We start from the raw sequence: 23,656 nt of genomic DNA, 5'->3' as shown, positions 1-23,656 counted from the left end.
GGGGGTGAAGAAATTGGGTGCAAAGAGTCTTTTTTTTTTAAACACTGCTCGGGGAGAAGTGTCTGCATTGCGCAGGCGCATGACGTAGCACGCCAAGGTTTAAAAAGAGAAATTTTCAACGGTTCTTGTTTCAGTCGAAGCAAGCAGCTGAGAAGAAGGGAGTGAAGAAATCAGGTGCAAAAAGTCTTTTTTTTAAAACACTGCTCGGGGAGAAGGGTCTGCACTGCGCAGGCGCGTGACGTAGCACGCTAAGGATTAAAAACAGACTACCATATACAGCGGGCAGCGGAGGGAGAGGGAGCAGAGTGGGACGGTTTTGGCTCAACAGGCTTCGGCGAGAACAGGCAGAGGCCAGAGTAGGTTCCAGTAAGTTTTTTGTCCAGTTCGTTTAGAGTAGACAGAATGCCAGGCAGGATGTTGGAATGCTCCTCTTGCAGGGTGTGGAAAGTCAGGGAGCCCTCCGGTGTCCCTGACAACAACACCTACAAGAAGTGCATCCAGCAGCAGCTCCTAACAAACCGCGTTAGGGAACTGGAGCAGGAACTGGATGACCTGCGGATCATTCGGGAGAATGAGAAGATTATAGATAGTAGCTACAGGGAGGTAGTTACGCCAAAGGAGCAGAGCACAGGAAGTTGGGTCACTTTCAGGCGAGGGAAGAGGAAAGGGCAGGCAGAGCAGGGCTCCCCTGTGGCCATTCCCCTCAACAACAAGTATACCGCATTGGATACTGTTGGGGGGGATGACTTACCTGGGACAAGCTGCAGCAGCCAGATCTCTGGCACTGAGTCTGGTTCTGTAGTGCAGAAGGGAGAGTGGAAAAAGAGGAGAGCAGTAGTGATAGGGGACTCGATAGTTAGAGGTATAGATAGGAGGTTCTGTGGTCGTGACAGAGAATCCAGGATGGTTTGTTGCCTCCCAGGTGCCAGGGTCAAGGATGTCTCTGATCGCTTGCATGACACTCTGAAGTGGGAGGGTGATCAGCCAGATGTCGTGGTGCACATCGGTACCAATGAAATAGCATGGAAGAGTGAGGAGGTCCTGGAGAGTGAGTAAGGTAGGAAGTTGAAAAGCAGGACCTCGAGGGTGGTAATCTCAGGATTGCTACCTATGCTACGTGCCAGTGAGGTTAAGAATAGGATGCTCTGGAGGATGAACAAGTGGCTGAGGAACTGGTGCAGGGAGCAGGGTTTCAGATTTCAGGATCATTGGGACCTCTTCTGGGACAGGTGGGACCTGTACAAGAGAGGCGGGTTACACTTGAACTACTTTCAGGGAGGTTTGTTAGTGCTGTTGGGGAGGCTTTAAACTAGATTTGCAGGGGGATGGGAACCACAGTGCCAGAGCTGACAGTGAGGCTGGGGTGAAAATAAATGATGTTAAAAGTTCAAGCAAAGCCGCTAATAGAAAGGTTGTGAGTGGTGGTAAAAATCTTCTGAGGTGTATATATTTCAATGCTAGGAGTATTGCGGGGAAGGCAGACGAGTTGAGGGCGTGGATTGACACGTGGAATTATGACGTTATAGCAATCAGTGAAACTTGGCTACAGGAAGGGCAGGACTGGCAGCTTAATATTCCAGGGTTCCGATGTTTCAGATGTGATCGAGGCAGAGGAATGAAAGGTGGGGGGGAGGTTGCATTGCTTGTTAGGGAAAATATTACAGCAGTGTTCAAGCAGGGCAGATTAGAGGGCTTGTCTACTGAGTCCTTATGGGTGGAGCTGAGAAACAGGAAAGGTATGGCCACATTAGTGGGGTTGTATTATAGACTACCCAATAGTCAGTGAGAATTGGAGGAGCAAATCTGCAGAGAGATAGCAGGCAACTGCAAGAAACATAAAGTTGTGGTGGTAGGGGATTTTAATTTCCACATATTGATTGGGACTCCCATACTGTTAGGGGTCTAGATGGGTTAGAGTTTGTAAAATGTGTTCAGGAAAGTTTTCTAAATCAATATATAGAGGTACCAACTAGAGGGGAAGCAATATTAGATATCCTATCAGGAAATGAGTTAGGACAAGTGACGGAAGTGTGTGTAGGGGAGCACTTTGGTTCCAGTGATCATAACACCATTAGTTTCAACTTGATCATGGATAAAGATAGATCTGGTCCCAGGGTTGAGGTTCTAAACTGGAAGAAGGCCAAATTTGAAGAAATGAGAAAGGATCTGAAAAGCGTGGATTGGGACAGGTTGTTCTCTGGCAAGGATGTGATCGGTAAGTGGGAAGCCTTCAAAGCAGAAATTTTGAGAGTGCAGAGCTTGTATGTTCCTGTCAGGATTAAAGGCAAAGTGAATAGGAATAAGGAACCTTGGTTCTCAAGGGATATTGTATCTCTGATAAAGAAGAAGAGAGACATGTATAGGAAACAGGAAGTAAATAAGGTGCTTGAGGAGTATAAAAAGTGCAAGAAAATACTTAAGAAGGAAATCAGGAGGGCTAAAAGAAGACATGAGGTTGCCTTGGCAGTCAAAGTGAAGGATAATCCAAAGAGCTTTTACAGGTATATTAAGAGTAAAAGGATTGTAAGGGATAAAATTGGTCTTCTTGAAGATCAGAGTGGTCGGCTATGTGCGGAACCAAAAGAAATGGGGGAGATCTTAAATGGGCTTTTTGCATCTGTATTTACTAAGCAAACTGGCATGAAGTCTATGGAATTAAGGGAAACAAGTAGAGAGATCATGGAAACTATACAGATTGAAAAGGAGGAGGTGCTTGCTATCTTGAGGCAAATTAAAGTGGATAAATCCCCAGGACCTGACAGGGTATTCCCTCAGACCTTGAAGGAAACTAGTGTTGAAATTGCAGGGGCCCTGGCAGATATATTTAAAATGTCGGTGTCTACAGCTGAGGTGCCGGAGGATTGGAGAATGGCTCATGCTGTTCCATTGTTTAAAAAAGGATTGAAAAGTAATCTGGGAAATTATAGGCCGGTTAAATTTGACGTCGGTAGTGGTTAAGTTATTGGAGGGAATACTAAGAGACAAAATCTACAAGCATTTGGATAGACAGGGACTTATTAGGGAGAGTCAACATGGCTTTGTACGTGGTAGGTCATGTTTGACCAATCTATTGGAGTTTTTCGAGGAGGTTACCAGGAAAGTGGATGAAGGGAAGGCAGTGGATGTTGTCTACATGGACTTCAGTAAGGCCTTTGACAAGGTCCCGCATGGGAGGTGTGTTAGGAAAATTCAGTCGCTAGGTATACATGGACAGGTGGTAAGTTGGATTAGACATTGGCTCAATGGAAGAAACCAAAGAGTGGTAGTAGAGGATTGCTTCTCAGAGTGGAGGCCTGTGACTAGTGGTGTGCCACAGGGATCGGCGCTGGGTCCATTGTTATTTGTCATCTATATCAACGATCTAGATGATAATGTGGTAAATTGGATCAGCAAATTTGCTGATGATACAAACTTTGGAGGTGTAGTGATCAATGAAGAAGGTTTTCATAGCTTGCAGAGGGATTTGGACCAGCTGGAAAAATGGGCTGAAAAATGGCAGATGGAGTTTAATACAGACAAGTGTGAGGTATTGCACTTTGGAAGGACAAACCAAGGTAGAACATACAGGGTAAATGGTAAGGCACTGAGAAGTGCAGTAGAACAGAGGGATCTGGGAATACAAATACAAAATTCCCTAAAAGTGGTGTCACGAGTAGATAGGGTCGTAAAGAGAGCTTTTGGTACATTGGCCTTTATTAATCAAAGTATTGAGTATAAGAGCTGGAATGTTACGAAGAGGTTGTATAAGGCACTGGTGAGGCCGAATCTGGAGTACTGTGTTCAGTTTTGGTCACCAAATTACAGGAAGGATATTAATAAGGTTGAAAGAGTGCAGAGAAGGTTTACAAGGATATTGCCGGGACTTGAGAAACTCAGTTACAGAGAAAGGTTGAATAGGTTAGGACTTTATTCCCTGGAGCGTAGAAGAATGAAGGGAGATTTGATAGAGGTATATAAAATTATGATGGGTATAGATAGAGTGAATGCAAGCAGGCTTTTTCCACTGAGGCAAGGGGAGAAAAAGAAAACAGAGGACATGGGTTAAGGGTGAGGGGGGAAAAGTTTAAAGGGAACTTTGGGGGGGGCTTCTTCACACAGAGAGTGGTGGGAGTGTGGAATGAGCTGTCAGACGAGGTGGTAAATGCGAGTTCTTTTTTAACATTTAAGAATAAATTGGACAGATACATGGATGGGAGGTGTATGGAGGGATATGGTCCGTGTGCAGGTCAGTGGGACTAGGCAGAAAATGGTTCGGCACAGCCAAGAAGGGCCAAGAGTCCTGTTTCTGTGCTGTAGTTTTTCTATGGTTTCTATGGATAGGGAGAAAGTAAAGTCTGATGGAGCAGTATTACAGTGGAGTAAAGTAAATTACAGTGGTATGAGAGAGGAATTGGCCAAAGTAAATTGGAAGGAGATGCTGGCAGGGATAACAGCAGAGCAGCAATGATGTGAGTTTCTGGGAAAAATAAGGAAAGTGCATGACAGATGTATTCCAAAAACGAAGAAATACTCAAATGGCAAAATAGTACAACCATGGCTGACAAGGGAAGTCAAAGCTTATGTGTAAACAAAAGGGAGGGCATACAATAAAGCAAGAAGTAGTGAGAAGATAGAGGATTGAGAAGTTTTTAAAAACCTACAGAGAGCAACTAAAAAAATCATGAGAACGGAAAAGATGAAATATGAAAGCAAGCTAGCACACAAAATCAAAGTGGATAGTAAAAGCTTTCCCAAGTATGTCAAAATTAAAAGATGAAAGTGGATATAGGTCTGCTAGAAAATGAGGCAGGAGAAATAATAATGGGGGACAAGGAGATGGCAGATAAAGTAAATGTGTATTTTGCATCAGTTTTCTCTGTGGAAGATACTAGCAGTGTGCCAGATGTAGTGTGTGAAGGAAGAGAAGTGAGTGCAGTTACTATTACAAGGGAGAAGGTGCTCAAAAAGCTGAAAAACCCAAGGGTACATAAGTCACCCAGACCAGATGAACTGCACCCTAAGGTTCTGAAAGAGTTAGTGTTAGAGACTGTGGAGGTATTAGCAATATCTTTCAAAAATCATTGGACTCTGGCATGGCACCAGAGGACTGGAAAATTGCAAATGTCTCTCCACTCTTTAAGGAAGAAAGAAGGCAGCAGAAAGGAAATTATAGACCAGTTAACCTGACCTCATGGTTGGAAAGATGTTAGAGTCAATTGTTAAGGATGAGGTTATGGAATACTTGGTGACACAGGACAAGACAGGACAAAGTCAGCATGGTTTCCTTAAGGGAAAATCTTGCCTGACAAACCTGTTGAAATTCTTTGAGGAGATTACAAGTAGGATAGATAAAGGGGATGCAGTGGATATTGTATATTTGGACTTTCAGAAGGCCTTTGACAAGGCGCCACATATGTGGCTGCTGAACAAGTTAAGAGGCCATGGTATTACAGGATAGTTACTGGCATTGTTACAGCATTGGCTGATTGGTAAAAGGAAGCAAGTGGGAATAAAAGGATTATTTTCTGGTTGGCTGCCAGTGACTAGTGATGTTCCGCAGGGGTCGGTGTTGGAACCACTTCTTTTTATGCTGTATATAAATGATTTAGATGATGGAATTTGTTGCCAAGCTTACAGATGATATGAAGATTGGTGGACGGGCAGGTAGTGTTGAGGAAACAGGTAGGTTGCAGAAGGACTTAGACAGATTAGCAGAATGGGCAAGAAAGTGGCGAATGAAATACAATGTTGGAAAATTCATGGTCATGCACTTTGGTAGTAGAAATTAATATACAGACTATTTTCTAAATGAGGAGCACATCCAAAAATCTGAGATACAAAGGGAGCAGAGCACCCTAAAGGTTAACTTGCAGATTGAGTCAGTGGTAAGGAAGGCAAATGCAATGTTAGCATTCATTTCAAGAGGTGTTGAATACAAGAGTAGAGAAGTGATGCTGAGACTTTACAAGGCACTGGTAAGGCCTCACCTTGAGTATTGTGAACAGTTTTGGGCTCCTCATCTAAGAAAATATGTGCTGGCACTGGAGAAGGTCCAGAGGCGGTTTACAAGGATGATTCTGGGAATGAAAAGTTATCATATGAGGAATATTTGACGGTTCTGGGTCTGTACTCACTGGAAATTAGAAGGATGAGGGGGGATCTCATTGAAATCTTTCGAATGTTGAAAGGCCTAGACAGAGTAGATGTGAAAAGGATGTTTCCCATGGTGAAAGAATCTAGGACAAGAGGGCACAGCCTCAAGATAGAGGGGCATCCATTTAAAACAGAGATGCAGAGAAAGTTCTTTAGCCAGAGGGTGGTGAATTTGTGGAATTTGTTACCACGTGCAGCTGTGGAGGCCGGGTCTTTAAGTGTAATTATGGCACAGCTTGATAGGATTCAGCATCAAAGGTTGCAGGGAGAAGGTTGGGTAATGCCTTTAAGGAGGGGGAGAAAGGATCAGCCATGATTGAATGGCGGAGCAAACTCTATGGGCTAAATGACCTAATTCTGTTCATATGTCTTATGGTCTAAGTCTGCAAAACTTAATTTCATTTTGGCCACTTTATCAACAAAGGTTACTTGAGTCTCTTGGAGAAACTGCCAAGAATGAGGATGACGTTAGACTATATGGTCTAACACTGTAATCTGTCACAAAATATTTCCCATAAATTAAGAACAGTAGCCTGGGTAGATGGTACCACTGGGATTCTGACATTTTGTGAGGCTTGCAGAGGGCACAATTAGTTAGTTTAGTAGGATGGTAAGTCATAGGAGTAGAATTAGATCATTTAGCTCATCAAGTCTGTTTTGTATTTTAACACGGCTGATTTATATTCCCACTCAACGCTATTCTTGTTCCTACTCCCCGTAATCCCGATTACTTTCTGGTGGCAGGGTGAATACGTCTCTTGCCGAATGAGGTGTAAGGTACCCCTTCCCCCAGTAGCCTGCAGGTCACCCTTGGGCAAGGTGGCAAGGTGTATCACCTGCAGGTCACCCTTGGGCAAGGTGGCAAGCTGTAGCACCTGCTTAGTCCCTCCCTTCCCCCCCCCCCACTCTATCAGGGTCACGTGAAGCCATGGGAGCAGGTGGTGGATGGTCGTACGAGCAGCTGGTTCATATCACAAGTCCTGGTTATGTGACCACTGACACCAGGCAGACAATCTCTGAAGAGTTTTGATAATGGCTGGAGTCACCGGTCTTGTAAAGACACTGCCCAGAAGAAGGCAATGGCAAACCACTTCCATAGAAAAATCTCCCAAGAGCAATCATGGTCAAAGACCACAATCGCCCACATCATACAACACAACACATAATAATAATGATGAATAATATGGAACTAGGGTGCTGCTTCCAGTGTACAGGACAACACTTCTCCCCTTTAGAGCACTGGAGCAGTGACTGATATATTACACCACCCTGTTGTGGTGAGTGGCATCATCAGTTAATTCCAAAAGAGTTATCCTTTCCTAGCTCTCACCAGAGACTCCCAACAACTGAGTGTCCACAGCATCTGGATTACAAACACCTCTTCAAAGGATTATTTAGTATCAAAGTATGTATACATTATTCAACCTTGAGATTTGTCTGCTTAAAGGCAGCCACAAAGCAAGAAACCCGAAATAACCCAATTAAAAACACCCAATGTGCAGAGGAAGGGAAAAAAACACAAATCATGCAAACAAGAAACGGAAGCAACAGCTTTCTAAACCAAATAGTGTCCATAAGCACAAATCACAGAGCAGCCTAAGTAGGCCCACAGCCTCAGCGCCACGGAGAGAGGCATGAGCATCGCGGAAGAGCACGTGGAATTGGCCCGATCCTTGCCTCCTGTCCCAACACCCCGACTTCTCAATCTATCAGTCTTTAAATCATTCAAACAGCGAGTTGTCCTCCACACTAGGACCTGGGCTCCACCACAGCGATACACTCTTGGCCTGTAGCCCAAGGGTATTCTGGACCTTTCCAAATCAACTCGGTGCTTATATCGATCCAACCTCGCTCCTGGTTTAGGTGAACAGGCTCCAAAACTCTTCCGTATTGACTCCCCTCCGATTCACTCGCTCCAACTCCATCTCCAACTCGACCATGCCTCGACCTAGCTTCTCTTTGACTTTGCATCGCGCCTGCACAGCTCAACCCTCAAGTCAGCCTCCCAGTCACTTGCCTCTTCATTGTTTGCAGTGATAGTTACCAAAATATACCACAAAGAAAATGTTATTAATAAAGTATTTAGTCATATTTCTTGCCTTATTAACCACCAGCAAGCCATCACCAGACTTCAGTAGCAGGTGACAATATCTCTGAGGATATCACCCGTATGGGTCCTAGCTATGCCTGCCTTTTTGTTGGCTTTGTGGAACAATCTATGTTCCGTGCCTATTCTGGTATCTGTCCCCCACTTTTCCTTCACTACATCGACAACTGCATTGGCACTGTTTCCTGCACGCATGCTGAGCTTGTTGACTTTATTAACTTTGCCTCCAACTTTCACCCTGCCCTCAAGTTTACCTGGTCCATTTCCGACACCTCCCTCCCCTTTCTAGATCTTTCTGTCTCTGTCTCTGGAGACAGCTTATCCACTGATGTCTACTATAAGCCTACTGACTCTCACAGCTATCTGGACTACTCCTCTTCTCACCCTGTCTCTTGCAAAAATGCCATCCCCTTCTCGCAATTCCTCCGTCTTCGCCGCATCTGTTCTCAGGATGAGGCTTTTCATTCCAGGACGAGGGAGATGTCCTCCTTTTTTAAAGAAAGGGGCTTCCCTTCCTCCACCATCAACTCTGCTCTCAAATGCATCTCCCCCATTTCACGCACATCTGCTCTCACTCCATCCTCCCACCACCCCACTAGGAATAGGGTTCCCCTGGTCCTCACCTACCACCCTACCAGCCTCTGGGTCCAACATATTATCCTCCGTAACTTCCGCCACCTCCAAAGAGATCCCACCACTAAGCACATCTTTCCCTCCCCCACCCTCTGCTTTCCGCAGGGATCGCTCCCTACGCGACTCCCTTGTCCATTTGTACCCCCCCATCCCTCCCCACTGATCTCCCTCCTGGCACTTATCCTTGTAAGCGGAACAAGTGCTACACATGCCCTTACACTTCCTCCCTTACCACCATTCAGGGCCCCAGACAGTCCTTCCAGGTGAGGCGACACTTCATCTGTGAGTCGGCTGGGGTGATGTACTGCGTCTGGTGCTCCCGATGTGGCCTTCTATATATTGGCGAGACCCGACGCAGACTGGGAGACCGCTTTGCTGAACATCTACGCTCTGTCCGCCAGAGAAAGCAGGATCTCCCAGAGGGTCACATATTTTAATTCCACATCCCATTCCCATTCTGACATGTCTATCCACGGCCTCCTCTACTGTAAAGATGAAGCCACACTCAGGTTGGAGGAACAACACCTTATATTCCATCTGGGTAGCCTCCAACCTGATGCCATGAACATTGACTTCTCTAACTTCCGCTAATGCCCCACCTCCCCCTCGTACCCCATCCGTTATTTATTTATATACACACATTCTTTCTCTCACTCTCCTTTTTCTCCCTCTGTCCCTCTGACAATACCCCTTGCCCATCCTCTGGGTTCCCCTCCCCCCCTTGTCTTTCTCCCTGGGCCTCCTGTCCTATGATCCTCTCTTATCCCCTTTGCCAATCACCTGTCCAGCTCTTGGCTCCATCCCTCCCCCTCCTGTCTTCTCCTATCATTTTGGATCTCCCTCTCCCCCTCCAACTTTCAAATCTCTTACTAACTCTTCCTTCAGTTAGTCCTGACGAAGGGTCTCGGCCTGAAACGTCGACTGTACCTCTTCCTAGAGATGCTGCCTGGCCTGCTACGTTCACCAGCAACTTTGATGTGTGTTGCTTTAATATCTCTGAGGATCTAACCTGGACCCAACATATTGATGCAGCTACGAAGAAGGCATGACAGCAGCTATCTTTCAATAGGAGTTTGAGGAGATTTGGTATATCACCAAAACACTTGAAAATTTCTACAGATGTACTGTGGAGAGCACCCTAACTGGCTGCATCACCGTCCAGTATGGGGGGTGGGGTGTGGGCTACTGCATATGATCAAAGCAAGCTGCAGAGATTGTAAACATAGTCAGCTCCATCCTGGGCACCAGGCTCCGTAGTATCCAGGACATCTTCAAGAACGATGCCTCAAAAAGTGGCATCCATCATTAAGGACCCCACATTAGCTACGTCATGACTTGTTCTCATTGCTACCATCAGAAAGGAGGGACAGAAGCCTGAAGGTACACACTCAGGGACAGTGTCTTCCTCTCTGTCATCTAAATTCCAAATGGACATTGAGCTCGTAAACACTATCTCACTACTTTTTCTATTTCTATTTTTCACACGTTTAATTTAACTATTACACACACACATTTATTTATTTATTTACTGTAATTCAGTTTGTATCTCTATTATTATGTATTGCATTCTACTGCTGCTGTAAAAACAACAAATTTCTTGAAATTTGTTAGTTATATTAAACCTGATTCTGAATGTTAATACTATTATCATTCAACTTAATAAGTTAAAAACTCAATCAATTTTACCGAAAAAATCTTTAACAGTACCTAAGTTACTGCAGTAAAAATTAATTGGTTAGAGGACAACTTCAAATTTCTTATTGTCATCAAACACTACAGCACAGACATAGGCCCTTTGGCCCATCTAGTCTGTGCTGAACTATTATTCTGTCCAGTCCCATTGACACACGCATGGATTGTTAATTTATTGATTGATTGAGATACAGTACAGCACTGAGTAGGCCCTTCTGACCCTTTGGGCCATGTCGCCAAGCAATCCCCCCAATTTAACCCGAGCCTAATCATGGGACAATGTGGGAAAAATGTACTTACATTTACCTATTTATACCCTTCATAATTTTGTATACCCAGTATAATTTTCTTGTAAAGAAAAATTAATAAAGATTAAAAGGAGAGCCTACCTACAACACTACCTTTAGGAGTGAACACACTATAAGGTGTCCTGCTCCCAGGCTGAGAACAGATCCTGTTGAAGTAAAGTCCGGAGCCATGACGTATGGGGCTCAGCATTGGCGGTGGTGTGTAAGGGGGAGGCTGGAAGTTGTCCAAAAGGTGATCAGCTAAGCAAACTGGAGAGCGCATGTGACTCTGGTACAGTGCCATCCCTGGCTGGACTCCAGCCTGACCGGAAGATGGGGATGGGATAAACAACGGCTCCGCACGACATCGCTTCCTCTCTTGCTTTGTGGAGAAGCCTCGGCAGTTTACACTTGCTGCTCTGCCGGTTTCAAGGACCTGCGAGATATACAATGTCAAATTATTAACAGGCATTTCAAAGTATCAGTCTCTGAAGTCATGTACATTCATGTCCCTGAAACCCAGTCTCCAGCCTTCACCCCGTAATGTCACCATTACACAAATCTCCGTTTTAAATATACCCAATGACTTGGCCTTCACCACATTCATTGCCACATTGTCTGTAGGAATGAATTTCACAGATTCACTGCCCTCTGGCTAAAGAAATTCCTCCTCATCTGTTCTTAGAGGGACGTCCTTGCATTCTGAGGCTGTGCCCTCTGGTCCTAGACTCTCACACTACTAGAAGCATCCCCTCCAAATGCGCTCTATCTAGGCTTTCAGTATTAGATTGATCCTCTCTCATTCTTCTAAACTTCATTGAGTACAGGCCCACAGCTATCATACACTCCTGCTGAACCCCCCATTCATGCGACCAATCTCATAAACTTCTTACAAACCCTCTCCAATGTCAGAACATCCTTTCTTAGATAAGGAGCCCAAACGTGCTCCAAATAACTACACGGCTGGTGGTGTTATGGAATCTGTAGACTTTGAGGTGAGTGGTACCGGGATTCAAATCTGGCTGGCTCTTCACACGCTTTCCATTCGTGCTGAGCTGAGCGTTAGCAACTTGGTCTTGTAAAACACAGACAAAATGCTAAAGAAACAGCAAGGTTGCTGCCCAATACGCCACAAGGTGCAGAGAGGAGTAACAATGTCTGAAGTCATGTCCCTACGGAGTGCTGCAACGTGAGGAAGTGCTTAAAGAAGTCTTATCCCCATGTATACTATCCTGTGGAGGGGCACAGGATAGGAAAAAGCCGCAGAAAGTTGTAAACACAGACAGCTCCATTATAGCATCAGCCTCCTCAATATTGAGAACACCTTCAAAAGGCGATGCTCAAAGAGTTGCATCATTAAGGACCCCAGGACATGCCCTCTTCTCATAGCTGATATCAAGGAGCCTGAAGACACACACTCAAAGTTTCGGGAACAGCTTCTTCCCCTCTGCCATTAGGTATCTGAACGGAAATCTTCCACTGAGGTTGGGGGGGACTAGAACTAGAGGTCACGGGTTAAGGGTGGGAAGGTGAAATGTTTAAGGGGAACATGAGGAGAAACTTCTTCACTCAGAGGGTGATGGGTGCAGGTGTGATGTCAACGTTTAAGAGAAATTTGGATAGGAACATGGGTGGGAGGGGTTTGGAGGGTTATTTTCTGTGCGCAGATCGCTGCGCTTAGGCAGATTAATAGTTTGGCAAGGACTAGATAGACCGAAGGGCTTGGTTCTGTGCTGTAATGTCCTATTTTCTATACTGATATATCTTGATACAGATGTGGGAGCTTTGATTGTACATAAATTAACAGCCATATATTCCTGTGTTATGACGCTGAATACACTTAACTTTCATTCGCTTAACTCGTAGCAGTCTCCACCATCTGTGTATGAAGCCACAATGAAAATATAAACAGCTAAACAATTATAATAGCTACTTTAATAACATGCAAACAGGTTGCATCACCATCTGGTATGGAGGGACCATTACACAGGATCTGAAAAGGCTGCAGAGCTGTAAACTCAGTCAGCTCCATCACAAGCACTAGCCTCCCCAGCATCCAACACATCTTCAAAAAGCAATGCCTCAGGAAGGCGATATCCAGCATTAAGGACCTCCATCACCCAGGACATGCCCTTTTGTTATTGCTGTCATCAGGAAATAGCGACATTAGCCTGAAGTCACACACTCAATGATTCAGGAACATCTTATTCCCCTCTGCCATCAGATTTCTGAATGGACAATGAACCTATGAACATTGCCTCAGTAAGTTTTTTTCTCTGTTTTGCACTTCTTATTTAATTTAATTTTTCTATGTATAGTTCTTATTGTAATTCATAGTTTTTATGTATTGCATTGTACTACTGTCATAAAACAACACAATTCCACAACATATCCTACGATATTAAACCTGATTCTATAAAGCCCATTTCTGCAAGATGCATGAACCATTCACCACTTTGGTCTAATTCAAACCCCTTCCCTCTTTTATGGACCCATTTCCCATTCCTGTAAGGTCATCCATTGTATTTTTTTAAAATTTAGAGATACAGCACACAGGCCCTTTGTCACAATGAGCCTGAACCACCCAATTACACCCATGTGATTGTAGAAGATAGAGAATTTGTCATGGAACCATATATTATACAAATGGGACCTTCAGCCCATCGAGACAGGAAATTAGAAATGTGTGCAATAAAGGAACAGTAGTTATAATGGGTGACTTCAATCTACATGTAGATTGGGTGAACCAAATTGGTAAAGGTGCTGAGGAAGAGGATTTCTTGGAATGTATGCGGGATGGTTCTTTGAACCAACATGTCGAGGAACCAACTAGAGAGCAGGCTATTCTGGACTGGGTTTTGAGCAATGAGGAAGGGTTAATTAGCAATCTTGTCGTGAGAGGCCCCTTGGGTAAGAGTGACCAAAATATGGTGGAATTCTTCATTAAGATGGAAAGTGACATAGTTAATTCAGAAACAAAGGTTCTGAACTTAAAGAGGGGTAACTTTGAAGGTATGAGACGTGAATTAGCTAAGATAGACTGGCAAATGACACTTAAAGGATTGACGGTGGATATGCAATGGCAAGCATTTAAAGATTGCATGGATGAACTACAACAATTGTTCATCCCAGTTTGGCAAAAGAATAAATCAAGGAAGGTAGTGCACCCGTGGCTGACAAGAGAAATTAGGGATAGTATCAATTCCAAAGAAGAAGCATACAAATTAGCCAGAAAAAGTGGCTCACCTGGGAGAAATTCAGGGTTCAGCAGAGGAGGACAAAGGGCTTACTTAGGAAGGGGAAAAAAGATTATGAGAGAAAACTGGCAGGGAACATAAAAACTGACTGTAAAAGCTTTTATAGATATGTAAAAAGGAAAAGACTGGTAAAGACAAATGTAGGTCCCCTACAGACAGAAACAGGTGAATTGATTATGGGGAGCAAGGACAGGCAGACCAATTGAATAATTACTTTGGTTCTGTCTTCACTAAGGAGGACATAAATAATCTTCCAGAAATAGTAGGGGACAGAGGGTCCAGTGAGATGGAGGAACTGAGCAAAATACATGTTAGTAGGGAAGTGGTGTTAGGTAAATTGAAGGGATTACAGGCAGATAAATCCCCATGGCCAGATGGTCTGCATCCCAGAGTGCTTAAGGAAGTAGCCCAAGAAATAGTGCATGCATTAGTGATAATTTTTCAAAACTCGTTAGATTCTGGACTAGTTCCTGAGGATTGGAGGGTGGCTAATGTAACCCCACTTTTTAAAAAAGGAGGGAGAGAGAAACCAGGGAATTATAGACCGGTTAGCCTAACGTCGGTGGTGGGGAAACTGCTGGAGTCAGTTATCAAAGATGTGATAACAGCACATTTGGAAAGCAGTGAAATCATCGGACAAAGTCAGCATGGATTTGTGAAAGGAAAATCATGTCTGACGAATCTCATAGAATTTTTTGAGAATGTAACTAGTAGAGTGGATAGGGGAGAACCAGTGGATGTGGTATATTTGGATTTTCAAAAGGCTTTTGACAAGGTCCCACACAGGAGATTAGTGTGCAAACTTAAAGCACACGGTATTGATGTGGATAGAGAATTGGTTAGCAGACAGGAAGCAAAGAGTGGGAATAAACGGGACCTTTTCAGAATGGCAGGCAGTGACTAGTGGGGTACCGCAAGGCTCAGTGCTGGGACCCCAGTTGTTTACAATATATATTAATGACTTGGATGAGAGAATTAAATGCAGCATCTCCAAGTTTGCGGATGACACGAAGCTGGGTGGCAGTGTTAGCTGTGAGGAGGATGCTAAGAGGATGCAGAGTGACTTGGATAGGTTGGGTGAGTGGGCAAATTCATGGCAGATGCAATTTAATGTGGATAAATGTGAAGTTATCCACTTTGGTGGCAAAAATAGGAAACCAGATTATTATCTGAATGGTGGCTGATTAGGAAAAGGGGAGGTGCAACGAGACCTGGGTGTCATTATACACCAGTCATTGAAAGTGGGCATGCAGGTACAGCAGGCGGTGAAAAAGGCAAATGGTATGCTGGCATTTATAGCGAGAGGATTCGAGTACAGGAGCAGGGAGGTACTACTGCAGTTGTACAAGGCCTTGGTGAGACCACACCTGGAGTATTGTGTGCAGTTTTGGTCCCCTAATCTGAGGAAAGACATCCTTGCCATAGAGGGAGTACAAAGAAGGTTCACCAGATTGATTCCTGGGATGGCAGGACTTTCATATGAAGAAAGACTGGATGAACTGGGCTTGTACTCGTTGGAATTTAGAAGATTGAGGGGGGGATCTGATTGAAACGTATAAAATCCTAAAGGGATTGGACAGGCTAGATGCAGGAAGATTGTTCCCGATGTTGGGGAAGTCCAGAACGAGGGGTCACAGTTTGAGGATAAAGGGGAAGCCTTTTAGGACCGAGATTAGGAAAAACTTCTTCACAGAGAGAGTGGTGAATCTGTGGAATTCTCTGCCACAGGAAACAGTTGAGGCCAGTTCATTGGCTATATTTAAGAGGGAGTTAGATATGGCCCTTGTGGCTATGGGGATCAGGGGGTATGGAGGGAAGGCTGGTGCAGGGTTCTGAGTTGGATGATCAGCCATGATCATAATAAATGGTGGTGTAGGCTCGAAGGGCCGAATGGCCTACTCCTGCACCTATTTTCTATGTTTCTATGTTTCTAAGTACCTACCATCAAGTGCCCATTCACTACTTGGAATAGAGAATGCAGCCCTTTGGCCCACAATGTTGTGCTGACTTTTAACCTACTCTAAGATCAATCTAACCCTTCTCCCCCTAATAACAGTCCATTTTTCTATCATCCATATGCCTATCTAAGAGTTTCTTAAATGTCCTTAATGTATTTGCCTCTACCACCACCCCGGCAGGGTGTTCCATGCACTCACCAGTCTCCTGTAAAAAAAAACTTACTTTTGACATCCCCCCTATACTTTCCTTCAATCATCTTAAAATTATGCACCTGGTATTAGCCATTTCTGCCCTGGAAAAAAGTCTCCAGCTGTCCATCGACGTATGCCTTTTGTCATCTTGTACACTCTATCAAGTCCCCTCTCATCCTCCTTCGCTCCAGACAAAAAAGCCCTAGCTCACTCAACCTATCCTCCTAAGACATGCTCTCCAATCCAGACAGCATCCTGAACTTTTGGGCAGGCGTCTTCCTCCTTCCTGTGTCAGCCTAAAATGTCGACTGTTTATTCATCTCCATATATGCTGCCTGAACAGTTGAGTTCCTCCAGCATTTTGTTATGTGTTGCAAAGGTTTAAGATGAAAGGAGAAAGATTTAGTAGGAACTTGAGGGGCAACTTTTTATGTAAGCCCAGGCAGTGATGCCCAATTGGACCGAACTGCCAGAGGAAGTTGTTGAGGCAGGTACAATAACAGGGTTTAGAGGACAGTTGGACAGGTACATGGATGGGAAAAGTTTAGAAGGCTGTGGGGTAAACTTGGGTAAATGGGACTAGCTTGGATGAGCATCTTAGTTTGCACAGTCCATAAACACAAGAGAATCTGCAGATGCTGGAAATCCTGAGCAACACCCACAAAATGTTTGAGGAATTCAGCGGGTTGGGCAGCTTCTATGGAAGGGAATAAACAGTCAATGTTTCGGGTCGAGACCCTTCATCAGGATATGGACCAGTTGGGCAGAAGAGTCTGCTTCTAATCTGTATGAGCCTTTACTGTGCATCAGAGGTAAGTGTCAATTGATGGTCATATCAGTCACATATAATGGCACCTCTTTTGTCACTGCAGGGACTGTCTTACCTGGATAGGGCTGTCATTTGAGGTCGGTCTTGCAGCAGCTAACTTCTTTGGTGTAATTGGTGAACCCTCCACTTTGCTATCTTTTGCAAGGCCAACGATTTTCACAGGTATTGAGACTGGGATCACCAAAGGCATTGCTACACTTTCCTCTACTGGCTTCTTCAACAGAAGTGTGCTAAGTTTATCCTCTAGGTACTGAAACAAAAAACAATCCACATGATCCATTTTTTCAATACTGTTATCAATCACCAGAAGTCAAAATAGTAACTGTTACTTCCGCCAATTACAAAATAGTATCTAGTAGCTTACAAATATCATACAATGGTTGGTGTGAAAATAATGGGGAGCAAATAGTGTAGTGGTTACAACACCAGTGACACAGGTTCAATTCTTGCTGCTGTTTGCAAGGAGATTGTACATTCTCCCCTTGACCACGTGGGTTTCCTCCCAAAGATGTAAGGGTTAGGGTTAGTGAATGTTGGCGTGGAAGCATCCCGACACTTGCAGGCTGCCCTCAGCACAGTTGCATACTGTGTTGGTCATTGACACAAACTATGCACTTTACTGAATGAGTTCAGTGGCGCAGGAACAAGCTGAAACAATGGGTCTATCTGGACAGGCATAGATATGAGTTCAGTGGGCCAGCCTTGTCGAAGGGTCTTGGCATGAAATGTCAACTGCACTCTCCTCATAGATGCTGCCTGGCCTGTTGAGTTCTGTGTTGCTTAGATTTCCATCATCTGCAGAGTTTCTCTGGTTTGCACTTTACTGAATGTTTTGATGTTTGTTCATCATATGCCGTGCTGAGTGATGTAGGCGATCATGGTCTTTCCATGACCATGATTGCTCTTGGCAAATTTTTCAACAGAAGTGGCTTGCCATTGCCTTCTTCTGCACAGTGTCTTTACAAACTAGGTAATCCCAACCATTATCAATACTCTTCAGAGATTGTCTGCCTGGCGTCAGTAGTCACATAACCAGGACTTGTGATCTGCACCGGCTGCTCATATGACCTTCCACCACCTGCTTCCATGGCTTCATGTGACCTTGCTTGGGGTGGGGGAGCTAAGCAGGTGCTAGTCCTTGCCCAAGGGTGACCTGCAGGGTAGTGGAGGGAAGGAGCATTTTACACCTGCTTTGGTAGAGATGTATCTCCACACCGCCACCCTAAATGTTTTGATGTACTTATGATAAATAAAGCTAATCTTACATACTGCAATAAATGCAGAGCTGCCCATGTGTATTTGTGTGTACTCATCCACATATTTCAAAGAACTGATACACTAAAGTGAGGAGAGGCTGAAGACCACTGACTGTTTCAGCACCTAAGCCAACGAAGAGAGTTGGTTGTGGGTGGGTTTTGCCTCCAGAACTGTAGGTCCAGTCAGAGATTCAGATACGTTAATTATCAAAGTGTGAAACTCGTCTTCCCACAAAATAAAGAAACGCCACGGTACCCATTTAAAGAAAACATCAAACCCCCAACACACAAAAAAAGAACAAATGGCACAAATGGCAAAAATCCAACAGAAAACATAACATAAAACATCAAACCACAAGGTCAGTGAAACAGCCCGGGAATATTCCGTTTAGTTCAGTTCAGTTTAACTCAACACTGAACTGTTGTTCGTTGACTGCAGACCACTGAACCAGTCTTCCCTGCTCAAAATTGCAGAAAATAGCAATAAAAAAAGGAGTAACCAGAATCCAGAAACACATCATAAAATGAACTACAGAGTCCAATCCACAAACCACGTCGATTAAACCTTGCCCAAGACCAAGACTCCAATATCATTGAGCAAGAGGGGGAGAGAGAGAGAGAGAGAGAGCCTGGTCAAACGTAACCACCTTCCTCCGGCAGTGCCGAGCAAGTGACAGGGAGACCAGTCAAACACAGGCAGATGGCACCCTAACACCCGCTCGCCTACCACTCTCATCTTATTGATTTCAATCTCACTTGATGCTTTAATCGGCGAAAAATTGAGCTGCTCATGGGCTCAGACCCGACTCCAGACCCGACACTCCACTTGAAAGCTTACCAAACTCCCTCAGAGACAGCAAAGCATCAGATCACTCACACGGCCCAATAATACACCATCAAAATGTAAATCACAGGTTCCAGTAGTAGAATCATATTTGAAAGAAAAAGTCACAGAGAAAAACAGAAACAAAAACACCTGGTTTGCTTTGTTCAAGGCTCCAAGTGCAAATTAAGGACGTCACCTTCATGTCATCTCCAAGTATACCTGCCATTGGGTTAATCAATTCAAGTTTAATTGTCATTCAACCATTCATGAATACAGCCAAACGAGACAGGGGCCAAGTTGCAAAACACAATACCAACAGTCACACACAGCACAAAGCACACTTTGCACTGATAAGATAGAACGATACAGCCAATCAATAAAAGAGACGCAAACTGAAACCACCCAACACTGCTGAAATACGCAGAAGACCGCAACAGAGCTTGTACTGTCGAGCAAACACAGTGTGCGGGGGCAACGGGGGGAGAAGCAGTGACTCCAGCCTGGACGCCACGCACTGGCCCCAACACCTCTCCCTGGAAGGTGCAAACAGGCAACACCACAGCTTGAAGCCTAGTCCCCGCACATAAAAAACAGCAGAATCGCATATCTATCTATCTATCTATCTCTCTCTCTCTCTCTCCCCCCCTCCCCCCTCCCTCCCTCCACAGCAGCCAACAATCCACTACTTTCAACCCCTGAATAATCACAGGACAATTTTCACTGACCAATTAACCTACTAATCGGCACCTCTCTGGGAGCAACTGGGGCGCCTAGAGAAAACCTACGCGCACTCTGGAAGGGACATACAAAAACTTGCTTAGCGGATGCCGGGACTGAACTGTGAACTCTGATCCCTGAGCTGCAAAACCATCGTGCGGCTCTTACTCAGACAGAGATGGAGGGTCTTCATTGCTGCCCTAAGCATCCATGGCGTAATAGGCAGGAGATAAGTATTCTTACTTAAATATAACTATGTGAGAAAATCACAGCTGCAGCCAAATCTTTCTAAAATCAAAGAGGCCTGAATATAAAACCACATAGCACCATGTATGCAATATTCCACGATGGCCCTTCTTTAAATTCAAAGCCATTTATAATTTTTCTAACCTCCTGAGAGTTAACAGCATCCTCTAATGAATGTTGTTTTCCTTCACCTTCACCTTCACCTTCTCCTGGACAACTGTGGCAATTTAATCCCTTCAGAAAGTGGATGACACCTTGACATTGCTCACACTGGAAGCTTTCTACATTTTCTTCCAAATTTTCCGCAGCGTTGCCACTTGCCAGATCCTTGCTTTTCATTCGATGATTCCAGCGTAACAAAAAAAGGAAAAACCATTAATGGAGAAATTCTAAAGTACAATGTTTGCAATACAGAATAGGGCAATGTTTATTTATTTTGAAATAAGTAAACGCTAAGTATGATGGATTAATTATAAAATATTAGAGATGAGTTTGTTAGACTTGAACTCATAGTACAGTCTTTCAGATTATCGACCCAATTATTTCAAATCAAGTCAAGTTTAATTATCATTCAAACTATATATGAATACAGGAGACAGTGTTCCTCTTGGGCCAAAGTGCATAACATACATTCAAAATCGAGAGACACCTTGAAAAGACAGGGCGTCAGGACCCTCATTCCTGTGATGGTCACTTCTCTCCCCATGGCGCTGAGTTTATGAAGACTGCTCCAGCTGTTGTGCTCCATGTCCGCTAACATGACGAACTGGTAAGTGAGGCTTTGGTTTACTCCGGCTGCTGATCTGAGGACACAATTTGGTTCGGAATGTTGTTGTTCACTTCAGTTGTTTGCATGATTGTGTTTCTTTTCTATTTTCTTGCACATTGGATTGGGTGTTGGTCTTTTAATTTTTTTCTTTAATTTGGTTCTTTCGGGTTTCTTGCTTTGTAGCTATCTGTGAGTAAACAAATCCCTAAGGTTGTATAGTTTATACATTCTTTGATATTAAATGTACTTTGAATCTTGAGGGAAAAAAAAACACACATTGTTAACCATGAAAACACGTGTATAGTCCAAGACCCTAAGCGGTATGCAAATTGATGGTCCAGCTCCTGGCAATCCAGCCTGTCATTCCACTGGCTGAACACCGGAGGCAGCACCAACAGGAGAAGCCAGCCCCCAATTGCATACAGATGCCAGGCTACAGCATCTCCGGTGCCTGCTCACGTGGACTGCACACAGGTACGTCGCAGTCATATCTAATAGTCTAGAAATAGATTATTAGTCGAGGAAGCGAGGAAGGCTCTCATGGCTTGCAGCGGGATTTGTACCAGCTGGAAAAATGGCAGATGGAATTCAATGCAGACAGGTGCGAGGTGTTGCACTTCTGTAGGACCAACCAGGGTAGGTCTTACACAGTGAATGGCAGGGCACTGAGGAGTGTGGTAGATCAGAGGAACCTGGGAATACAGGTCCATAATTCATTGAAGGTGGTGCCACAGATAGGGTTGTAAAGAAAGCTTTTGGCACTTTGGCACATTTTTTATTACCGGAATGAGGAATCGATATTCATATCATCAGGTTGGAAGATACCCAGATGGAATACAATAGAATTTATGAAAAAGTATATATAAACAAAGACTGACACTGTTCCAAAATGCAAATTAAAAATAAATAATATTAAGAACATGAGTTATTAAGTCCTTGAAAGTGAGTGTGTTAGTTATTGCAAACAACAGGAATTCTGCAGATGCTGGAAATTCAAGCAACATACATCAAAGTTGCTGGTGAACGCAGCAGGCCAGGCAGCATCTATAGGAAGAGGCGCAGTCGACGTTTCAGGCCGAGACCCTCCTGCTGCGTTCACCAGCAACTTTGGTGTTAGTTATTGAATCACTTCAGAGTTGGTGTGAGTGAAGTTGTCCATGCTGTTCAGAAACCTGGTGGTGAAGGACCTAAGGCTCATTGTGGTGAGTGAAGTTACCAAACTGGTCCAGGAGCTTGATGGTTGTAGGGTAATAACTGTTCCTGAACCTGGTGGTGTGGGTCCTAAGGCTCCCGTACCTCCTGCACAATGGTTGTAGCCAGAAGAGAGCATGGCCTAGTGGTGGGGATCCTCGGAGATGGATGCTGCTTTCTTGTGGTAGCACTCCTTGTAGATGTGCTCAATGATGGGGAGGGCTTTGCCTATGATGGACTGGGCTGTATCCACCACTGTCTGTAGATCCATGAACCCTTCAGTTAATGGTAGGAATCCAAGGCATAAAAAAGGTTGGGAACCCCTGCTGTAAACGTTTCCATTCCTGGACAATGATGCTTCCATACAAGGCCACAAGGCAACCAGTCAGGATACTCTCCACTGTGTGTCTAAAGATGTTTGTCAAAGTTTTAGATAACATGCCAAATCTATGCAAACTTCAGATCAACACCTCCATCCACTAACCTAACCCACCACACACCCCCCATCTCCGCTATTTTATCAATTACCTTATGTGCAAACACTCCTGTGCCACACATCACTTGATACACATATATTCAATCAATGTACATAGCTACCCTAAGTATTTAAATTTATCACTTTTTATTAGTGTGTTCTTTGTCTCTGTTTTCATATGCTGCAACAATTCTGAAGTAACAATTATTTTGTTCTCCTTTTCACCTTTGTACTGGAAAGGACATTAAACAAAACTTGAATCTTGAAGAAAGTAGAGGCACTTTGCTCCCTATTAAATCAAATCAATTGTCAGCAACAGGTTCACAATCCCCCAAAATATTCTTACATGGCAGGGGAGCTGCATGGCCTTGGTTGTAGCTCCGACGAGGCCCTCATGCCCCAGGATCGCCTGCCGTGGCCACCGGGAAAGGAGATGCTGGAGTTGGCTGTGTGCTGCTGGATTCCGTACTGGGCTGGGGACTAGCCCTTTCCACTGGTGCTGCTCTCCAGTGTTTGCTCCTGGGAAGACAAGCTGGATTGCATTCATCTGCAGCTGCATCTATGCGAGATGAGGAATTGCTGCAGGCTTGTTCTTGCAGATACGTGGCTCCAGGTCAACATCCATGCACCATCGGTCTACAGGCCATGACGCTCAGGAACCTCAGCTATATCATTATTAGTTATGTATTTTTTGTAACTGTATGCTTTTATGCTATCGTAATTATAAGTGCTGTGTGTGACTGTTGGTAGTGTGTTTTCGCCTTGGCCCAAGAGGAACGCTGTTTTGTTTGGCTATATATGGTTGAAGGACAATCAAACTTGAACTTGAACTTGTATGAAGGAAAGTTTCATACCACAGCACTGATGAAGGTCCATCTTCCTCTTCTGGCATGCTGCAAAGGCTGTAACTATCTTCACCCTGAAAAGTCAGTTCATATTCAGTTCAATACATTCAAATATTTTCACCCAGAAAAGCACAGTTCAATACTTCGAAGAGAACCATAACACTCAGGAGCAGAATCAGGCCATTCGTCCCATCGAGTCTGCTCTGCCATTCCATCATGGATGACTTATTATCCCTCTCAACCC

The 23,656-nt window shown here is 44.3% G+C and overlaps 1 protein-coding gene across 1 annotated transcript in view; it reads right to left on the bottom strand.

Annotated features, from left to right (window-relative positions):
- The window catches only part of LOC134355111 (zinc finger protein 541-like), a 154,052-nt gene that overhangs the window by 69,478 nt on the left and 60,918 nt on the right, over nt 1-23,656 (bottom strand). Inside the window, exons 6-9 of the mRNA XM_063064858.1 lie at nt 23,422-23,486; nt 20,277-20,463; nt 17,143-17,337; nt 10,954-11,287 (exon numbers count right to left, since the gene is read on the bottom strand). Of these exons, the coding sequence (XP_062920928.1) occupies nt 10,954-11,287; nt 17,143-17,337; nt 20,277-20,463; nt 23,422-23,486 (781 nt within the window). The remainder of the gene's footprint in view (nt 1-10,953; nt 11,288-17,142; nt 17,338-20,276; nt 20,464-23,421; nt 23,487-23,656) is intronic.

This window comes from Mobula hypostoma, chromosome 12 (assembly GCF_963921235.1).
Source record: "Mobula hypostoma chromosome 12, sMobHyp1.1, whole genome shotgun sequence".
Taxonomy (NCBI): domain Eukaryota; kingdom Metazoa; phylum Chordata; class Chondrichthyes; order Myliobatiformes; family Myliobatidae; genus Mobula; species Mobula hypostoma.
Note: the sequence above shows the minus strand (reverse complement) of the source record. Positions and strands in the feature narration are given on the sequence as shown.